We start from the raw sequence: 22881 nt of genomic DNA, 5'->3' as shown, positions 1-22881 counted from the left end.
GAACCTCTAAAAGTCATTCTGGGTTGGTCTATCCCCAAGTAGAGGGAATGACAAAGCTTTATCATTCCCAAAAGGTTCTTGATTTTTTTTTTTTTTTTTTTTTTTACCAACACAGGTAATATTTATTTGCTTCCCATTTGGACTCTGAAGAGTTTCAGAGTCAAGAACTCTGAAAGATACACACAAATCATTATAGCAGTCTCAGCCTCTCAAGTTGTTAACAGTATTTGAGAAATGATTTGCAGTTGGAAGATTTTCCCGTCTCTTTTTTTTTTTTTTTGGTTGAAGTCTGACAACAAAGATCTGAGTTATGCAGGCCAGAGACCATTAATCAGGACTGCATAAATGAAGAAACAACTTGGCAGTAGTCCTGTGGGGAATTAGATGTTGGCATCTGGAACAATCAATCCCAAATTTTCTCACTATCACAGTGGTCAAACAGTAGGACTTGAGACAGTTGTGCATAATGGTGAAGCATGATATCTGAAAGCTGGAATTAAATTTTAAAAATTGCAAATTTATTTCCCTTTGTTTTTTCAATAATACTGAGATAAATTATGGGAAAAACAGCAACAACAACACCAACAGCAAAACAAATAAAAATGGCCTGAAGCTTGTAGTGTGAAAGTATGACAACCCTTCCCTGAGAGCTGATACACTATTGTAATTTTCTGACTATGATTGCACAAAGACTCCAAAAAAAGAAAAAAATAATAAAGATAAAGACTTCATTTAATATTTTAGTTTGATGATAAGTTGGAGTATGGAATGATTTCTTTTTTATGAAGTTTTGATGAAGTGATTGACACCTCTTTGAGCACTATGAATGAGTTGTCAAATGTTGTGTGTCTAAAATTTGATGTTTTGTACATTGTGGAGTTTTATGTTAATTTAGATCACTTAAAATATTGTACTAAATATTAAGCTATTATATTTATTATCAACTATAAAACATTAATCCCCTAATAAAGATTTAAAAAGTATTGTACTAAATATTGTATTAAATTATTATCAATATTATTGAGATTTGTTTGTTTACATTCCATTTACTTACGTACCCCAGACGAGTGCTTCACTTGCCTGGACTATGAGCTACAACTATTCACATGCCTCTATCAACATACCTGTAGCTTTAAAGGTGAGTGAGACATTTTCTACTTCCATATTTTGGGTTTGACATGACATTTTCTCTGGTCAATGAGGATGTTAGCAGATAGATAACAACCAGAAGAAGATATATGTTTACATGATGAAGTTTTCTTTCTTGTCATCTAGAAGTCTACCTACACCATTAGATGAAACTACTCCAGGCAACTGACATTATTACTGCCTAGACCCAAAAAGATGTCGAATATATTTGAATCCAAGCTATAATCTGAATCCTGTAGGCTGTATGAGTTGCCACCAAGTAATAAGTTAGTGTTTTTTGACAGAAGATTCAAGATAAACATAGAGATGGAAAAGGAAAAAGAAGAGGTGCCTGCAGCACTGCTCCACCACTTATGAAACGTCTCCTCCTGCAGGAGGTGGGGGGTGAAGAGGTTGGGGGCTAGAACCCAGGTAATTACACATGATAGCAAAGTTCCTCTACCAAGTGTGCCAAACCCAGACCCCAACAATAATATGACAGGCACAACAATCACAGAGAAAGGTAAAGAAGCAGATTGCTCTTCTTGAAAAGCTTGCTATCTAATATGAAGAAAATGTAAACAAATAGGTGCAACGAGTTATTACAGATACCACATATGAGCTGCATTTGAGACTTAAGGAAGCACAGATCTGCTACCCCAAAATATGTCTTTGGGGAAACATTAATTTCACGAGAGTGACTTTAAAAGTCTGGATGGAGATAAATCTTTTATGTAAGATATTTTCATCTAAACTTGTCTTTATGGGTCATCTCAGTAGAAGACATAATCTCTAGTAGAAAAAAAAATCTAGGGCAAGACATAATGTCAAAACATGAAAATTTAAAACTGAAATGCATACAGGAAGTATTAAAGTAAAATATTAGTAGCATCTATTGTTATTAAGTAGAGAAGCTATGCTTGATTTTGTCTACTATCCCATATTTTTAAATTTCCTTATAACTCATTTTTATCTATTTCTTTTATAAGACAAAACATTTTGTGGGAAAGTAAAATTAGGTTTATACGTGTCTGTCTGTGTATATGTATATATATGGTGTATGTACATATACACATTTTGAATATGCACAAATTGTTCAAGAATACTTTTTTTTAATATTTTATTTATTTATTTATTTATTTATTCCCTTTTGTTGCCCTCTTTGTTTTATTGTTGTAGTTGTTGGTGTCATCGTTGTTGGATAGGACAGAGAGAAATCAAGAGAGGAGGGGAAGACAGAGAGGAGGAGAGAAAGACAGACACCTGCAGACCTGCTTCACCGCCTGTGAAGCGACTCCCCTGCAGGTGGGGAGCCGGGGTTCGAACCGGGATCCTTATGCCGGTCCTTGTGCTTTGCGCCACCTGCGCTTAACCCGCTGTGCTACAACCCGACTCCCTCAAGGATACTTTTAACATATCAGGCTTTTACAGTCATTATTATTATACTTGCTTTTTCATATGGATGCATAAATCTTATTACCCAAATAATGCAATTTTAAATATTAAGAAATATTCAGAAGAACCTATAGTTTCCTTTTAACAAGCCAAGTTGAATCTCACTTTATATAAACAAAGTTATTTCCAGCTTGCAAATTCTCTTATGGGAAACAATATCAATATATTTCCTACTATACTATCTAAAAGTCATATATTTTCTTTTTTCTGTCCTAAAATTACCTTCAATCTTTAAGTATGTTCTCAAGGCACACTAGTGCTGAAGTTGTCATGCATGTCTATGTTCCATGTACTAATATCCTCCAAGCACATGCATTTGATTTTATCACTTTCACCCATCATTTTTTTCTGAACTAGAAACTGGAATTATGATTTCATTACTTTTATCATTTCAGTTAACCTTTCAGATTTCTGTTTTATGGTTTTAACAGAATTCAGCGAATAGAATTATGAATTCTATCCCATGGAAGAAATGACTAGTTCTGTTTAAAGATTTAACAAAATTATATAATCCCACTCTTGATAAGTTTTATCTGGGTTATTGCTGGCATTTTGTTGACCTTTTGCACTATGAGTCTACCTCAGACTGTCTTTAAGGGATACTGACATAAATTCAGGTAGATTTTGTTTTCCCTTAGAAACAAGTAGTGGCAGGAAATGAATTTTATCAGCAGAGTTTAGATTTTATTATTCTAGATACAATGCTCATTCTTTCCAAACTGAAATTCATCCATTGTTGTTTTGTCCTCCTACACAGAATTACAAAAAAAAAAAAAAGGCTAATCTATCTCACAGTTTGAACAGGTTAGAATATTCTGTAAATTCGAAGACCTCCTCCCTGGTCCCTCATTCTTCCAGTCAACAGGTCCAGAGACATAGCAGAACTATAATTTTTTACTTTTGAGTTAGTATAAAATCACACTCTGTTACTAATTCTATGTACCAAAGAAAAACTGTAAGAATTTATGCAAGTGCTCTAAATGAGAAGCTCACATTCATGATGTTGTCTAAATCTAGTCTAATGTTTATCCATTTCTTTTCCTCAACTTTTCTCCCTTTTGACTAAGTCTTTTGATCAAAGTTAACAACAGGTCCACATCTTTGTACATGTTCTAATAAACCCTATTTATATTTCCTTCATTCATCAAGTATGACGTTTTTTTTTACTCCTGTTAATATTCTACTTTCTTCTAGCTGCTATATTGGTCTTACATTTCCTTATGCAGTGGTTAAGAAACACTTGAAAGATATGTCAAGAAACAAGTTACTTAACCTAGTCCTAGAGATTCAGGAGGCCAGAGCAAGGCCATTGAATTTGCATTTCAAGCAGACTAAGAAGGACATTAGCACAACAGATTTAAAAATCAAGCATTTAGAAATCCACATCTATGGTTTCTATCAGGTTTGTTACTTATTAGAAGTATCCCTGATAGTTACTTCTTTTAATTAATTATTTATTTTTGCATTATATATGTGAATGACAGCTAGTCCTTATTTAGAACTAACCTAATTATGAATACTTATTTTCTGAATAAATTATACTGTTGGTATAAACTCCTTGATAAAGTATAAAAATGGAAAAAAGAACCTTAGGTTTCAAGAAAACCCATAATATTATCACTTTACACAAACTATATCTATATTATATTTTTAGAAATAAAAAAATGCAAGACTTATTTAATGTTGTCTATCAGACTGTAGTTCACATCCATAGGACTATGATTAGGCAGCCTACCCAAACAGTTTATCTTACTATATTCTCTTACTATATTTCTGAATCTCCACTTTCACAACCTTGGCGTTATGGTCTATACATTATGATAAATGTTCTGGCTTGATTAAATTGTACTATTATTACAGTAACAGTGTGTATGCTCCTTTAATTTTAAGTTTTTTTCCTTCTTGAGCTTCCTCAAAATGTCCGGAGATGACAAGATTTTCCAAATTATGACATAAGATATGAATGAGATTTGGTATTCGGAGTTTTCTCAAAAATCTGTTAATGAATAGATGCCTATGACTCATAATAATAATGATAGGAATTCTAGATACTGCGTATCTACACCATTCTATGCTCTGTGTGGAGTTGCACTGAACTTGTATAATTTTACTCAGTCTAATTTTAATAACAATGTTATGTGTCATTGATATTATGAAAAGACTATTTCTAGACTCTGAATGATGTTTTCATAGTTTCTCACACAAAATAACCTCAAGTATAAACAGGAGTAGGTGGGAAAAGTAGGAACTGAAGAAAGAGTAAGAAGGTAAAAGGAAAAAGTGTGACTAGAATGAAAGATGAGTGTCATATTCAAATAAATGTTCCTGATATAAGAAAATACTGATAAGCATAGTGTGTTCATAAAGTATTCAGCTAAAAGAAACCCCAAAGCAAAGTGTTTATAATGAAAGTGAAAAATCAGAACTAAGTCCCTATTTACAGTAAAAAGAATGAAGATGCAGTGAGAGAAAAACTCACTGATGTGTCATTTCAGGGCCAGAATTTCATTTGTTTTTATTCTATTATAGTCTTAAAACTTAAATCTGGAAAAGAACCCTCCTTAACACTATCTTCTGCATGTATCTACATAATGACTTAGAGTAGTTTTAATTGAGAATGCGTTTTGTAAGCTAAATTATCATTCTAAAAATGAACAACTCTATTTTACTAAAAGAATCTCAGACACACACACAGTTCATTTGAAATTTCTTTTGTTTTTGTGCACTGTAAATTGCTGATAAAGTGCTATTACTGAGCATTCAGCAGTAAGAATCACTAACTACTTTCTGAATGTCTATAAAAGCATACTAAGAGAAAATTGAATTCTATATTTTAATCAATTGGGATAATTATTTTCTATGCTGGTCCTCTAAAGAATCAGTGGAAGCAAACTCACAAATACACTTAGTTTCCTTAGCAGGAGGGAAGCAAGCACTGGGCTGTGATTAAAATGGCATCATGTTGCTTCTTGGAGAATGAAAGAATAAAAAATAAAAATCAGCTACTCCCATTAACAGTAATAATAAAAATCTTCTTTTAATTAGCTAAGAAGTTTCCACAGAAAGGTATTCAGTAAGGTTCTACCATATATATGAGTCATACTGGTATAAATTTACTGCTGCTATAAGGAGAGTCTTTACTTGCTCGGCCACTCCCTCACTCTTCACATGAGGACCAGAAAAAGCTTAACTCTACAGATTTTTATAACCCCTCACAGTCTGTCAGAGATCCTGAGACAATCTATGGTAGGTACAGTCTGTCAGAGATCCTGAGACAGTCTATGGTAGGTACATATTAAACTTGAGTTGTTCCAACATTTCCCAATAAGATAACCACAAAGGGACATTTTGTTTGCTTTGTTGCTCTTTTTTTATTTTTACTAGTAATAACACAACACAAATAGTATGGAGAATGTTAAACAAGAGGTTTTAGCCTTCATTTTTACTTATATCTCTCTTGAATGAGTAGCTGCTGTGTCTTTACTGTTGGTCATACTCAACATGTTCTCAGAATGTGTTTCCCAGGAAGTAACTACCAAAATATTTCTATTAAAACCTATACTACCTTGACACAATTCAGATCAGTGAAGTAAAACTTCACATATAGGAACAAATTTTCTGAATGACAAAGATATGGATAAAAAAGGGAATATTCAGTATGAAGATTGTATACAAAGATCTGTTTTGTCACAAGGAGAACTAAAGAAAAGAAAGATGACTTTTTCATATACTGAAATTCAGTGTTTACAATGGAAATCTAAGCTGAACTCTGAGAAAAAAATATGTATATTCCATGATTACTAAATTCATGTTAACTAAGATACAAAACACTGAAGAACAAAGTAACAAATTACAAGGCCTTTTGCAGATAAACCAATTTGAAGTCTATGTGATTACAGCTTACCACATGAATTTCTACGGAAACACCTTAAACCAATGTGCTAAATGTTACTAATTAATAAAAAATTAATAAGGAATTATGTAAGTTATGTGAAAATGGGGTGCATATAAGGTTGCCAAGTGGGTATGCACATTGTCAGATCTCATAATGAAGGAATGGTCGGAAGAAACATTAGCACTAGTTTAAGTAAGCAATAAAGTATGAGTGTGTATACACACACACACACACACACACACATACACACACACACACACGTTTTCTGATCTAAATATTGTTATCCCACCATCGAATGAGTTCACATTGTGCTTAGATTTGCTTGGTGGGTATGACACTTTATTGTTTGTTGCCCTGTAATCATTATATCACTCTCTAAACATGCCCATAAAAAAGTCATTACAACGCAGTGATTAAAAGCCAGTTACCTAATTCAGAATGGATAAAGAAAACAGGACTAAACATTTCTTTTGCTGAAAGGTATACAAATGGGGCCAGATGTTGGCACACCTGGTTAAGCACACACACTTTAGTGCGCAAGGTCCCGGGTTCAAGTCCCTGGTCCCCACCTGCAGGGAGAAAGCTTCATGTGTGGTGAATCAAGATTGCAAGTTTCTCTCTATCTCTTCCCTATCTCCCTCCCCTCTTAATTTCTCTATATCAAATAAGTAAATAAAAATAATTTTAAAAAGAAAGGTATACAAATGCCCAATGAGATCATATAAAGACATTTGGCTGTTAATCTTCAAGGAAATGCAATCGTCCCACAATTTGGTATCATCTCCTGCCAACTAGATTAACTAGAATTTTAGAGTTAGTTCACAGAAAGTGTTGACCAAGATTTAGAGAAAAAGAAATACTCATGCATTGCTAATGGAAGTAAAAAATGGTGCATTCTCTTTGGAATATAGTATTTTTAATTTTTTATTTATTTATTAATTATTAAATAGAGATAGAGAAGAATTGAGAGGAAGGGGGAGGAAGAGAGACAGAGAGACACCTGCAGCCCTGCTTCACCACGTGTGAAGCTTTCCCCCTGCAGGTAGGGACCAGGGGCTCAAACTGGTGTCCTTGTGTACTGCATCATGTACACTCAACCAGGTGTGCTACCACCCAGTCCCTGGAATATAGTTTTTTAACTTCTCAAATAATTAAGCACAAAAATTCCATATGGCTTTGCATTATCACTTCTAGGTGACAATTCCCAAGAGAACTAAATACATGTACATACCAACACTTATATATAGATGTTTATAGCAGAATTATTCCCAACAAACCAAAAGTGGAGACAATACAAGTTCTCATTAAGTTCTGGAATGATAAATTAAACATGAAATATCAAGAAATAGAATATTACTAAGTTGAGAAAAAGAATGCACTGATATATTGTACAAGGTTGAACCATGAAAACATTATGCTAAGTTAAATAAATCAGTCACAAAATATAATGTTTTATATCACTTAATTCATATTAAATACACATATAAAGATTGGTGATTGTTTAGTGCTGGGGTAGAGGTAAAAGAAGGAGGCAAGGAGCATTATTGCTAACAGGTATAAATGTTATTTTAGATGTGATGAAGATGTTCTAAAATAAACTATGGTTAGACATAGGGGTGTGAAAGAAATGTAAGATTTGCTTAAAACTACATATAATGCATATGAGCTTCCTTAAAACCACTAAGGTGCACAATTTAAATGCAAGGTAGTATGTTTAGTGAACTAAAAGTATTGTCTCAATAAAGTTTTTTAATGCTATATAGGAAAATTAATTTCTGTCATACACATATCAAACACATAAATACATGACTCAATAAATATAACATATATAGATATAGATAGATATAAATAGAGATAGGTTTATGTAGATAGATATAGATAAACTAAAAATGTTCTTTAAATTTTAAGTGTCCACACTTAACATGTTTTCAAGGTGGTTTTGTTTGCTCTTAGATTCACAGCCACCAGGTAGTAATGGAATTTTGGGCTTATGTTATAAATTTCAGGTACATTCTGATAGTTTCCTAATTAAATATATCAGATTATATTAAAGATGAGTTTTGAAATGATAAAGCCTAGATATAATGAATAATATATAAGAAGAATCTGCAGACAGTATATAAAGTACTGTTATAATTTTTCCCTGGTCTTTGAAAACTGGCAAGCACAACTGACGTTCTCTTGCTAGCTTTAATTAAAACACTCCTGTCTAATTTCATTTGAGTCCTATCACAGAGTCAAACTCCTTTTGGGAGACTGTGCTGTTCTAGTACTTCAGGACAACATTGGCATGTGATGCCCTTTTGGGTAGCTTTCCACCACTGTCAGCAATTCTCCTTCTACATCACAGATGGTCAATTCACCTTGCTGAGCTTGTTAGGACTAATTAAAATTGTAGCCTTAGGTTGCCTTTATAGTGCTCTGAACTAGTACATAGTCATGCCTTTACCTCTGAGATGTTCAGTTTCTTATCTATCCAGGAAAGAAAAAAATTAGACTCACACTATATTGAGAATAAGTACAGAGCAATAGTCAAATTATTTTTTCCAATGGAAGAGTGGGAGAGTAGTGGTACACATAGTGGACTTTCAAATGATATTTTTGCGCGTAATGAATGAATAAATCCTAATACTAATTCATATAATGTACAAAACTAGCTTGTATTTTCACAGCTGAGTATAATTACAATGCCACACTATTTTTATTACTAACAATATGAGTATAATTATAATACCTAATCATTTTATTACTAAACTTAGTTTCCTCTCATATATGTGTGTGTGTGTATTCAGTAGAATGTGTATATGCACATTATTATGTATATATTTAATTGCATAAGTATTATTTTGAACCGACCTTGCATATGTGAAAGTTGAGATCTCAGGTATGGAAAATATAGTTGGAAGAAATACAAAAATAGGAAGAGGTAGCAAAGAGATTGCTTTAATTTTAAAAGGTTAATTCTGTCTCATAGTGTACATATGCACCCCATATAAATCCATACATGGAAAAACTATTAACTAATTTTGAAGTGTTTGGCAAATACCTTGTGCCGAATAATCAATATAAACTCACCTACGACACTATAGTTACTGTCACATCACTACAAATGTCAGGGTGAGGAGGTCACGGCTAATAAAATCCAATTACAGATTAGCCTGAAATTTAAGTACTGCTACTAGGGTAGAAGCAGTGATGTTGTAAATTGTAGAGACCTGCATTCAAACAAGAGTTATACATAGCAATAGAGTGCTAAATATTATCTTAATATATGTTATGATAACTGTTTTACATTTATGATGAAAAGTTTAAGCTTAAATCCAACAAGGCTGCTTTCTATAATAGCAAGTCTATTATGCAGGCTCAGAAAATCACTTTAATGGTAGAAAAATGTGCTGCTTACTCTCGAAAGAAATGGGTATGAAAGTTCCCTACTTATTCAATAAAACATGCTCAGAGAGTGCAACTAACGTGTTTCAGTAAAAAATATACATCTAAAACTAAAGCAAATACAAAAGTTCAAAGACACACGGTCTTATAAGTTTTAATTATCATGTTTCCTTCCATGACTAGATACATCTTGAGAATTAATGGTGTGTGAGCATTTATTTACATGCCTGCTGTAATAAGTTGAATTTGTACATTTTTAAGAACAAATTTAGAAAATTAAAAAGAAAAAATCAATGTCATCATTAGTGATCTATTTATTATGAAAACTGAGACATATATTTTAAATTATACACTTTAGGGGCTGGGTGGTGGGGGACCTGGTTGAGTGTACAGATTACAATGCGTTCAAGGCCTTTGTCTCCACCTGCAGGATAAGCAGTGTGGCAGGTGTCTCTCCACCTCTCTGCCTCTCTATCTTATCTCCCCTTTCTTCTTCATTTATTTCTCTCTTTTTTTATTTAATTTTAAAAATATCTTATTTACTTATTTATTTATTTTTACTGGATAAGGACAGAAAGAAATTGAGAGGGAATAGGGAGATAGAGAGGGAGAGAGACACCTACAGTCCTGCTTCACTACTTGTGAAACTTTCCCCTTGCAGGTGGGGACCAGGGGCTTGAACCCGTGACCCGTGTCCTTGTACACTGTGCGTTTAACCAGGTGCACCACCTCCTGACCCCTTCATTTCTTTCTCCTCTCTCAATCTCCCTCTGTCCTATCAAAAGAAAAAAAAAAAAGGAAAGAAAGGAAAGAAGAAAAAGAAAAAAGAAAAAAAATGGCTGCCAAGAACAGTGGATTCATAGTGCTGGCACCAAGCCCCAGCCATAACTAGTGGCAATAATATAATATTATATAGCCACAAGTTCCTCCAATGCAGTGTCAGCCAGGATTGAAATTGGATTGTCCAGATGGCAAAGCAGTGGCACAATCCAACTAAACAATATTTCACTGTCCCTGATTCATTCATTGAATGGACTTCAGTCACATTGGATTAAGCCCTGCATTATAGCCACATTTATTCTTAATTAACTCCTTACAGGCCCAATATCTAATATATCCACAATAACCATGTGTGTGTGTATGTGTGTGTAATGTTATATAGGCTTTTCCATTAATGATTTATCATGGTTAGAAATACCATAAAAACAAAATATTTCACTAACAGATAAATTGTATGTTACCAGATTGTCACTAGAAAATTTCAGTTGTTTATTCATTCCTTTAGGAAATTCATAGAAATCTAGAAACGTTCATTCTTTGTTGTAAAAAATAAAAGGATAGATTTCAACAAAGATTGAGATGTTTGGAGTTGTGGGGGGGGGTATAGAAGTAAAGCTGGTAGAGCATTCTGGGAAGGACTTGCATGTGCTTGTATTTGGATGAATATATGTTGGTCTGCTTCTAATTCTGCTTCTAAGACCCTTTCTGTTTTGATCATCACGTTAGGTTCGCTTGCTTGCTTAACGCTGTCATCTATTTACATAATCACTGCTTTACCTGAGACCCGCCCTGCCTACAGGGCATTGGTTTAGTCCCCACTGGTTAGATGCAAGCTTGATACTTCTGAGCACGGGCGCTTTTTCCTTCTCCCCACCCCCTATCCTACATACTTCCTCTTCCGACCTGACAATTTGCCTCAGGAGATATAAAGGACAGGATTTTCTAATGAATAGAGATTAGACTGATTGCACTGCATTCCCGCTCATCAATAAAGATTTAACTGCATTCCCAGCTCAGCCATGAGTCCCTGGTCATCTGTTTCCCACCCGCGAAGCTAGCCCAGCAAATATAGGAGTGAGTTTTGATGAGGAATTTTCATAGAAATAGAGAATATTTGTGTATCATATTGAATGTATTTATTTATTGGCACTAGGGTTATTGCTAGGCTTCAGTGCTTCTACCACTCACAGCAGCCGTTTATTTTCTCCCTCTTTGTCTCTCTCTATCTTTCTTTTTAAGACAGAGGGTGAGAAACAGAGAAAGAATAAGAGACATTGCAGCACCACTCCAGAGCTAATGAAGATACCCCTACAGGTGCTCCTATATGACTGACAGAAATGCAACCTTGGATCTTCACGCTTGGTGTTCTGTGCACTTGAGCAGGCAAACCACTCCTCAGATCTTTGCTCCTTCTCTATAGTTTCAAATATATACATATGCAAAATGATTCTTGTGAAATTATATAATTTCAATTATACATTATATATTATATAACTATGATTTAATAATCTGAACTTTTTGCTATAAGACTTAAAGAACAATTGTTTATATAAGGTGGACATATTCACATTAGCAGGGAAATATTTTATGAATGCTGTCCTATAGGGTGACCTATGATTTCCTATTTCTATAGGAGAAGACGTAAAAAGAGCAATAATATTTATCTCAAAGAAACTTTCAGAAGTGTTTATTTGGAAAGATAAGCTAAAACCCAATCATGAGTAAAAGGTAGCTCTTAGACTCAGTTTTCTTTGTAATTCTGTGCAAAGGATAACACAAACCAATATTTGTTTTTAAATAAACATGGAAACAACATAATGATCCACAATAAAGAACTGGAGAACATATTTATGTCTACAGGGCCACAGAGCAAATTAATGAGTGTCTATATGTGTGTGTTTCTGCAAAATTCAGGTTATGTGAGAAATTCTTTTTACCCAGCTTAGTAGATTTTTCTGAAGTCCTAAAAGTATTTCTTCCATTTCTTACCAATAATAGCTTATATTTGTATCCCTTGGTTTTCTAATCATACAAATAGGACACAGATTTGAAAAAAATAAGCTAAAGAATATAATATTCTATATCAAGCCCTCTTACTTTTTTAATTCTTGTTTTATAAACATGACAAGCTTTTGTTTGTGTTTTTGAAGAGGTAGAAGCAGAGGGACAGATCGAGAGGCAAAGAAACCACAGCATAATAACTTCCTTCAGTTGAGGTGTGAGCCAGGCTTAAACTTGGGTTTCTCATAAAGCACAGCAGCACACTACTTAAATGAGCTATTTTGCCATTGCAACAGTTTTTCACCTATTCATACCTAGTCTCCTATTTCTTTACCAACCTTTGCCTTTGCTGTCTCAAGACTGCTATGGTATTTTCAGATGTTTTATTCGATGTAATTTCTCACATAGGCAACTATTAGCTGTGGTGAAGGTTGAGATTCACCTTATCTGTATCACAGATATGTGTATTATTTTAAACCTGATTCAGAAAAAAAATATATGTGAGAAATTTCTTGAAGCAAATGGCCTGGATTTGAATCCTAGACTCATCCTTAGTGCCTGCACAATTTGGGGGAAAGATGTTTTTATTGGGGGAGGAAGGACTGATGGTTTACAATATATACAGTTGTTATACATGTGCAAAATTCTCAGTTTTCTGCAGAACCTTCACCCCAGCCTAGGTTCCTCTTCACCAACATGCAGCAGGACCTGAAAGCCCCCACTTCCCCCAGAGTCCTTTACTTTAGTGCAATACAAAAAACCCAGACAATAACTTTTTTTTCCTTTCTGTAGCTGAAAGTGATCATCTGTACAATGGGGCTAAGACTGCGGTTGAGGGTGGCAAATGCTTCTTTAACAATGGTATTTTCTTCCTTTCAGGACAGTTGCTCTAGTACAGGACACCTGACATTAACCACTTGCTTTTCAAGTCTCATTCATTCTTAGTGGAGAGGGGAATATGGGGAAAAAAAGTTTTAACAAGATCAACATTTCAATAAATTCTTCTTTCTTTATAATTTATTTATTACTTATTGGATAGAGGCAAAGAGTATCAAGAGGGAAGTGGAAGAGACAGAGAGGAAGGAGAGAGAGAGAGAAAGAGAGAGAGAGAGACTTGCAGCACTGCTCCTGAATCCTTCCTTCTGCAGGTGGGAACCAGGGGATTGAATTCTGGTCCTAACTCATTGCAACAGGTATACTCAATCCGGTAGATCACTACCTGCCTCACCTCCATGATCCCCCCACTTTTTTTTTTTTAATTTTTGCCTCTAGGATTATTGTTGGAGCTCAGTGCCTACATTACATATCCAATGCTCTTGGAGGCCATTTTTGTTGTTGCTGTTGGATAGGATAAAGATAAATTGAGAGAGGAGGGGAAGATGGAGAGGGGAAGAGAAAGATAGACACCTGCAGACCTGCTTCAGCGCTTGTGAAATGACTACCCTGCAGGTGGGGAGCCGGGACATGAACCAGGATCTTTATGCAGGTCTTTGCACTTCATACTGTGTGCGCTTAAGTCAGTGCACTACTGCCTGGCTCCCCAAATTGTTGCCATTTTAAAGACAAATGCTTTTTTTTTTTCACTTAGAATAATGTTAGCTTTAAAACTAAATAATTAAAATATTTTGCCTATTTTAGGTTTGATACTTATGGTTTGATCAGAGAACCGTCCTTATACCTAAACCATCATATACATTATTGCTCTGTACACAGATTAAAGCATTATAAGCTCTATGAATTTTACATATTTATATTTTATGCATTATATGAACAAACTTTACAGTCAAAAGAAAGTTTCCTGAACTCTTTAAAAGATAAATAGATGTATTGTTGTGGGGTAAAAAAAAAAAAACAACTCAAAGATTGGTAAACCTGTTTTGTTGCTGTTGTTACAGAAAAAAAAAGCAATTGAAATTCAAATGTTAAGGCAATTTCTTAAAACTAGATAACTCAAATGAAACATGCTATAGAAATCTGGAGCAGATAATAAACTATATGCTTTACATATACACATATACATATGCTTTACACAGTTATTCCTTGTGGCCCTTCCTTTCTAAATACTATCAAGCAACCATTCTTTTTAAATTTCTTTTAAACTTATTTTAAATGTCATTATTATTCTTATGAGAGCACAGCTTAGCTTTGGCTATGGTGGTGTCAGGGATCTTGGAGCCTCGGACATGAAAGTTGTTTGAATAACCATGATGCTAGTTCTCTAGCCCTAAAGAAGATGCTTTCCGTAAAGTTTGTTTATTTGGTGTATTTGATTCTAATGATTCGCCTTAAATATAGTATCTATATCACTTCCATGTAAAACAGCTTTAATAGCACATCTGAATTTAATGCCAGGGAACCTGTAATCTCAAATAACATCTGACTTTTCTACCCAAGCGCACATTTAAAAAATAATTCTATCATTCATTTTCACATAAAAACATTTGGGAATTAAATATTAAATTTGAGTGGGCTTTATTTCTTTCAATGGAATAATTAGACTAAAGAGAAATGCACCTATATTTCAATAAAGAAAGTAATATACAAGAAATCTTAATCACTATGCAGTTAGTTCAAATGGAAGTATTGAGATTTTGCAATTTAATACTAAAATTATAGGACACAGTTCAGTGAAAAGCATTTAAAACAGTATAGTGATATATTTTGAAGGGTATAATGTAAACACATCATCACAAGCCATTAACTTACCCAATACTGTGAGCTCTGCAGAGGCACTAATATTCTCATTTTTATATGTGACAACACACGTGTAAGTTCCACTGTCATCATCTGTCACATTGGAGATAAGCAAGTTGCTTCCACCCAATAAAGAATACTTTCTGGACCTGGGAGGCATAAGGTACACGGAATTAGCAGACAAAGTAACATGAATGTCTATCAGGCAAGATACCCAGTGGTTCAAAGGAACTGCAAAGTCCAATCATACAACGAGAGAGAGAGAGCTTGTAACATAGGGGACTGATAACATACCACATATGTTGATCAAAAATTAATTCAAGATAAACAACTTCTATTGCATGTGAAGTGATCAAAGAGGCGAACTAGATAAAATTTGAAACTAGCATTACTAGTGAAAGTAACATAAGTAACCTACTTCAGTTCCCTCATATTACACTTGAGGGTCACAAGGCCCAGAGAAGTAGTTCCCCACAGTAAAAGTCAATGTTTTGTGTCTTGCATTTCAATTTAATTGATCTTAGCTCAAAACCACAGTAACTACTGCACAAAGAATAGTATATTCAGAAACACATCTTGACATGATGAAACTGAAAGTAGACTCCTTGCATGTTTTCTTATCTCAGAAATGTTGCAATATAATACTATGTAGAGTTACATAACTAAACATGCAATTCACACATTAACTCATCATCTAAAAGTCTACCTTATCATTGAAAATAAATGTGTTAAAAGGAGTGCACCAATTCTCAAAATCAATGAAATTAATTTCTTAAGTGAGATCAATTTAATTAAAATATTTTACACTGTGTTACATTCTACTAAGAGTTTACTTTCTGACCACGGGTTAGTATTAATTTCCACTTCAAAGCCAGGTTACTCTCCACATATTATTTTAAGCTTGTAGTCACTGAGGTTGTGGGTGAGAGCTATAACTAGAGTTAAAAAAAAAAAGTTGGGAGCCAGGTGACAGCCTACCTAGTTAAGCATACATAGTGCAAACACAAGGACTGACTTAAGGAATCTGGTTCAAGCCCCCACCCACCAGCACCTCCAGCCCCTGGTCCCCATTTATAGGGGAGAGGCAGGGGAGCTCCCCACTGGAAAGTGGTGCAGGCTGTTGGCACTTATTTTCTCTCTCTCCCTCTTCCTATTTCTTTTTGTTTCTATCATAATTTAAAAATAAACAAAAAGCAAAAAAAAATTGCCACTGTCAGCAATGGAAGTATCATGCAGTTTCGAAATGCAAGCCATAAACTTAATGGGAGAATAATAAAAGAAACCTGTACACATGACTAGTGTGTTTGCTTTGTCATGGGCATGACCAGTGTTCAAACCCATCTATCCCCAAATTGATGGGATCTTTAGTTCTGGGGTGTTTTTTTTTTCTCTCTGTCCCTCTATCATTGCTCTCTCTCTTTGTATCTAAAAATGTTGGCTTGGTGTGGTAAAGCCTAAGTGGCAACCAATTTTATTTTTTAATTTCTAAGCAAAGAATTCACTTCATGAATTTTGGTACTGTACTCCACTCCTTCACTCCAGAAGTGTAAGTATTTTTTATATGATGCAATAACAAAATTGTTTTAAAATATTCTATGATTTGACAGGAGAGACAGAAATAATGAGCAGAAGACTTCCATGTCTGAGACTCTGAGGCACCATGTTGTTATTCCCCAGTGCCACCATAAACCAAGAATTGAGCAGTCCTCTCATCTTTCTCTCTGTATCTTTCACTAAAATAGTTAGATAAAAATGTTTAAGCTTACTTTTATTTTTTAAAAAAGAAAATATTATTTTAAAAAGAAACCTACAATACACTTTTAACAATTCCTACATTAAGGACGGGGAGGTGGTGCCCCGGGTTAAGTGCACAAAGTGCGGAGCACAAGGACCAGCACAAAGATCCTGGTTCAAGCCCAAGGCTCCCCACCTGCAGGGGGGTTGCCTGAAAGCGGTGAAGCAGATTTGTAGGGGTCTATTGTTCTCTCCCCCTTCTACTTCAATTTTTCTCTGTCCTATGCAAAAAAAAAAAAAATCCCTATATTAATGATACCTGAGTTGGGGCTGGGGAAACAGCTTAATGATTATGCAAAAGACATAAATTTTAATCCGCAGCAACACCATAAACCAGGACTGTGCAATGTTCTGGTCTCTTTCTGTACTTTCATTGATTTCTCTTTTATTAAAATAAAATAAAAATATATTTAAAAATAATAATAGTAATACCTGAGTTGGATGACTTCCTCTCCTCGTAACCAGGTAAAACTTGGAGGAGGATAGCCAGAAACACAGCACTCCAGAACAGCATCTTTTCCTTCAATAGCTATTACATTGGATGGTCTTTGCAGAAAATACAGCTGCCTATGCAGTCCTGGATCTGTGGAGCAAAAACACAATGTCACAACCTTTCTGAATGACACTACAAAGATAATTAGTGTAGACTGAATTAATTTTTAATAAGGTGCTGTTGGAAAGAAAATGGAAAACTGACAACAAAAATATGAAATGAAATATTAAGGAATCTTTTTCCAGCCCCACTTTCTATGAAATTCTTAGCTGTTAGTGACATCATAGTATTAGGGAAAGGACAAAAGCATGAGGCTTTAAGTTACTCACAGGGCAATGGTTATACCACACATGGTAAAACTCACCTTGTGTCACTCACTTTTCTTTATAAAAATAACAGTATTGATACTTATTTTTTCACTAGTCAAAAGAGGTCAGTAGTATATTTTCAGTTTCATAACAAAGAGGTAAAATGTGAACCTAACACAGTAATTCCTTGGGCATTAGCTAATCTGGAGGCGTGGCAGACACTCTCCAAGCTATAAGAGTAGCACCAGCAAGCTCCTTCCCCAGTAACTGCTCTAACAGACTATGTGCATATGATTTCAGTTTTTATTAAATGCCAGTTTTTATTAGTTTTTTGTTATCTGGTATGATCTGAAAGAATAGTATTGGAGTCTGAGAGTACTCAAAATATTTTCCATATAGATGAAGGGTAATTACGTCTTTGCTTGAAGCTATTTTGACTTCTGAGAAGCTCTCATAGAAATGCTCAACTTTCATATATCATGGGAAAATTGTATTCCCAGTAACTTTTTCTAAAGGTTATCATTCAAAAAATGTTTTAAAATGTTGTTTTATTGTTGTAGTTATTATTGTTTTCTGTCTTCATTGTTGGATAGGACAGAGAGAAATGGAGAGAGGAGGGAAGACAAGAGAGGGGGAGAGAAAGATAGACACCTGCAGACCTGCTTCACCACTTGTGAAGTGACTCCCCTGCAGGTGGGGAGCCGGGGGCTAGAACCAGGATCCTTACACCAGTCCTTGAGCTTTGCGCCATGTGCACTTAACCCAACTCCCAATTTTTTTTTTTAGTGCTCACTTTGTCAGCCACAAATACCTATTCCACTCCCTTCTACTTTATTCTGTCCTCAGCTGGGTAAACAAGAAAAACAAATGAGTTAGAATTGTGTTATTAGCATACAAGTGCTGGGTGCTGAATACAGAAAGCGATTATCTACTGTGTTCAAAAGGAAATAACACTAAACTTTGCTTCGGTAATAATAAATTTTACTGCTTCTAAGCCTACTGGTCACTTTTTAATTATTCTAATTATTTTAGCAACAATCTAAAGAGTGAAATTCCTAGTGTTGAGATTCTATATAAATTCTTGTATTCTTCCACTTTGACCAGTGTAATTGATAGTTCTACAGATATAGCTTCCTTATTCAGTTTTTTACTAGTGGATAACTAAAAGTTTTCCCATGTAGCCATAACATTCAGGCTTTGATTTCATCTAAAGTTACAAAGGTTCTATCAGGTGGAGTATGCAGAAATGCCTACTCAGTGTTATAGGTGGCAATGCTGTCAGAGAAAGCTCCGGATGAGATAGGACTTAAGAAGCAAGAACTGTAAGGGAAAACGTAAGGTGGAACTTGGACTGACTGTATTGCAAAGGACCCCGGGGAAAGAGGGGAAAAGATGAGATGGAGGGTCTCTGAAGTTCTAATTCTGGCTATCTAGGGTGACCCTGAGGTACCCATGTCATTTTCCTGTCAGTGGAAGTCACTCAGGAGTGCTCTGGTTTGGGACAGAGTGTTTTACAGATACCTATCCTAGAGAGATGAAGGCTATCTAGGATATGTGTCAATAACTATAGTGTAAATCACTAATCACCCCAATAAAGTAGGGGGGAGAATTAACAGCTTCTTTTCCAATTCCCACATAAATCCCACTCCCAATGGTGGGAACATATCAACAGCAGATAGGTGGGCTTCCTGGAAATGTTCCCAATAATGGTAACAACCTCTGACTGAATTTCTATCACTTAAATTTCATTTCTAAGAGGCTGATTCTAGGTGGCTGTTGAATTCCACAACCCTCTATAAAGGTTTAGGCTATTTTCAACTAAACTCATTAAACTGGATTAGTATAAAATCTGTCAATTTGAAAATTCAAAGCAGAACCTGGCAGCAAATTGAGTGGGTTTTAACATAAAAATCTTAAAAACTAGGATTGGGGTAGATGGAGTATTACCAAAGGAGTTTAAGTCCAATGCGGTCATGGTGTGAGTTGTGTATGATGAGAGAAATGAGCAGACAAGAGAGCTGGGACACAAGTAAACCTTACTGTCTATTTCCCTTAATGTGACACACTCCACAAAGGCTGAACACAGGTTACTAAAAAATCATTAGTTAATAGTTTATATGCTGTCATTTAAAGTACCCTGTGTGGAGAGAAAAAGAAATTCACACTTTTCCAATCTTCTCACATCTGTTTCTGGTTGTTACAGCAAGAAAGAGTAATCTTTGTCACAATGAAAATATTGAAAGAATTTTCAAAATGTGTTAATCCTCATTAAACCAATATTGTAGGAAAATGTCTGAAAACATAAAAATGTCTACTGATATTTTCATTTCCATTCTTGAAAACAAATTTTCAAATAAAGTAAAATTGGTTTCAAGGATAATATTCCTTAAAATATATATTTCCTGAAATGGACAGTTCCCCAATGGGCATTAATAACTGTCTCTCATTAGGGGTCCAGTGAGGTGACTGACTCATTGACATCAAGCTATCTTTTCATGCATATACACAGAAAAGTGGACATGAATGTCATTTGCTCTTATGAATTATTTATAGGTAAGTCTAAAATCTCATCACCAAATCCAACATCATCCAAATTTTCTTTTACATTATTCTCTACATGTTTTCATAGCTTTGTCTTTTATTTTATTGGGGGGGGTTAATGGTTTACAATCAACAGCAAAATAGTTGGTACATGTGTAACATTTCTCAGTTTTCCACATAGCACTCTCATCCCCACCTAGGCCCTCTGCCATCATGTTCCAGGACCTGAACACCCCCCTTACCCTCACCCCTGACCCAGAGTCCTTTACTTTGGTACAATACACTAAACCCAATCCTAGTTCTGCTTTGTGTTTAACATTTCCAGTTATTCCCAAGTGGGAGTTGAGTTCCTGTTTCCCGTTATTTTATTTTTAATGTGGTGCTGAAGAGTAAAACCAAGTAAAAGCAAGTGTGACACCACTGCTGAATGACATTTTTGGATGAACTTTACATTTTATCTTTTAATCATTATTATTTATTTTAGAGAGAGAGCTGAGAAAGATACAGAGAAAAAAAAGGAGAGGGTAGATACCATACTACCATCCCACCATCCTCGAAATTCTCCTGGAATCATCCATGATATTTCCATATTGTTCTGGGACTCAAACCCAGGAACTCATAAACAGCAAAAAGTAAGAAATATCTCTTGACTCCTCTAGATGATTTATATCTGTCCTTATCCTGTGCCTTTCATTAATTAATTGTGGTAGAAATCACATCAGACTTGATCTAGAGTCAAGACCTCCAAAATGTCTTATAGCTTCCACCATTACTTTTTCTGAGACTACCTTAGCCTTAACTGGAGGATGAAAGGCATATGGAGGATAACTGATTCCTCAGTCACAGACCAACACCAATTGGAGGAATTCAAATGAGGAAATCCTGAACCATCCAGCTTAGTCAAATGTCATGGGAAACTAAAGTGGCACTAACTGATGAATTGGTCAGAAATATTATAGATACAAGATAAGCTGTTGTTTTTAATTCAGTAAATTTTGGAGTAGTTTGTTATGTAGTAAGAGATAGTCAAAACATATACATGAAAAAAAATATCCACCCAGTAATTTAAAATATCAAGCATTATTTTTGATATTGTAATATTTTTACTTTTGTTCTATTAAAGTAATAGGAGCTATTTACAGACAATAGCTTGGCATCTATCCTATTTTTTCCTTCAGAATGTGATTTTTAGAAGATGACCCAGAAACCATGTATTAAACTATAGAGGCTAGAAACAGAATTGCCAAGATTATTTTGATGTGATAGAATCATGGGTGGTTCTCTTTTTGTCTTTGGATTTTTCTGTATTTTCTAAAGGTTTTTATAAGAACACAGTATTATCATTATCATTATTACTACTACAGTTATTATAAGAGTATATATTGTTGTATGCTTTACATTGGGTTCTAGTTCTCCCCCACCGAGAGAATTAGATCAGTCCAGTTAAATTTCGCGGGCCCGCTTGGCCCCGCCCCGGAGGAACCCCGCCAGAGTTCCTGAGTTCCTGAGTTCGAGAGGAAGAGAGAGAGGGCCAGAGGGTTCCTGAGTTGGAGAGTTTCAGGGTTACAGAGTAAGAGAGAGTTCCACAGTGGAAGAGTTTCAGAGGGTTCCCCAGTACGAGAGTTCCAGAGTTCCAGAGTTGGAGAGTTCCTGAGTTCAAGAGTAAGAGAGAGTGTTTGTGCCGCCACAAAGAGACAGCAGAGTTCTGTTTGGTGATTAGTTTGTCTTAGTTTGTGAATCGTTGTTCCTGAATAAAGAAATACAGCTTCCCTGCCCAGCCGTTGTCTCCGTGTCTCTGTTCACCACTGCGAAGCCAACCCGGCTGGCAAGAGCCTCTGAAATATTAACAATATATGTTACAAAATGAATGAAGTTGTACAAAGAAGAAATAAATTATAAAAGCTAATGAGGGGCCATCCAAGTGGTGGTGCACCAGGCTAAGCTCACATAGTAAGAAGCACAAGGACCCGAGCAGGGATCCCAGTTCTAGACCCCCACTCCCCACCTGCAGAAGGATCTCTTCAGAAACAGTGAAGCAGGTCTGCAGATGTCTCTCTTTCTTTCCTCCTCTACTGAGTTCTTCTCCTCTCTCAATTTCTTTCTGTCCTATCCAAAATATCCAGGGGAAACAAAAAGGCCTCCAGGAGCAGTGGATTCACAGTGCAGGGAACTAGCCCCAGAGATAACCATGAAGGGAAAAATATTAAGAGCAAATAAAAGTTTCCCCTCCATGCTCCAGAAATGAGAAAGTGTAGATGACAAAATCCTGGGAGGAATGAACTTGAAATTCTAATTCATGACTTTGTTGACTAAATTGATTTCAGTAGAACTATGATGGAATTATTAATTATGCATAAAAAAGCCTAGACCAAGTAGATTAGAAGCATCCAATAGCACAGCTA

The 22881-nt window shown here is 35.2% G+C and overlaps 1 protein-coding gene across 1 annotated transcript in view; it reads right to left on the bottom strand.

The window, feature by feature from the left end:
• Positions 1-22881, bottom strand: part of DCC (DCC netrin 1 receptor) — a 1300159-nt gene that overhangs the window by 677788 nt on the left and 599490 nt on the right. The window contains exons 5-6 of the mRNA XM_016186489.2: positions 17570-17720; positions 15356-15492 (exon numbers count right to left, since the gene is read on the bottom strand). Of these exons, the coding sequence (XP_016041975.1) occupies positions 15356-15492; positions 17570-17720 (288 nt within the window). The remainder of the gene's footprint in view (positions 1-15355; positions 15493-17569; positions 17721-22881) is intronic.

The sequence above is a fragment of the Erinaceus europaeus genome, chromosome 15 (genome assembly GCF_950295315.1).
Source record: "Erinaceus europaeus chromosome 15, mEriEur2.1, whole genome shotgun sequence".
Lineage (NCBI taxonomy): Eukaryota > Metazoa > Chordata > Mammalia > Eulipotyphla > Erinaceidae > Erinaceus > Erinaceus europaeus.
This window is presented reverse-complemented; position numbering and strand designations above follow the sequence as displayed.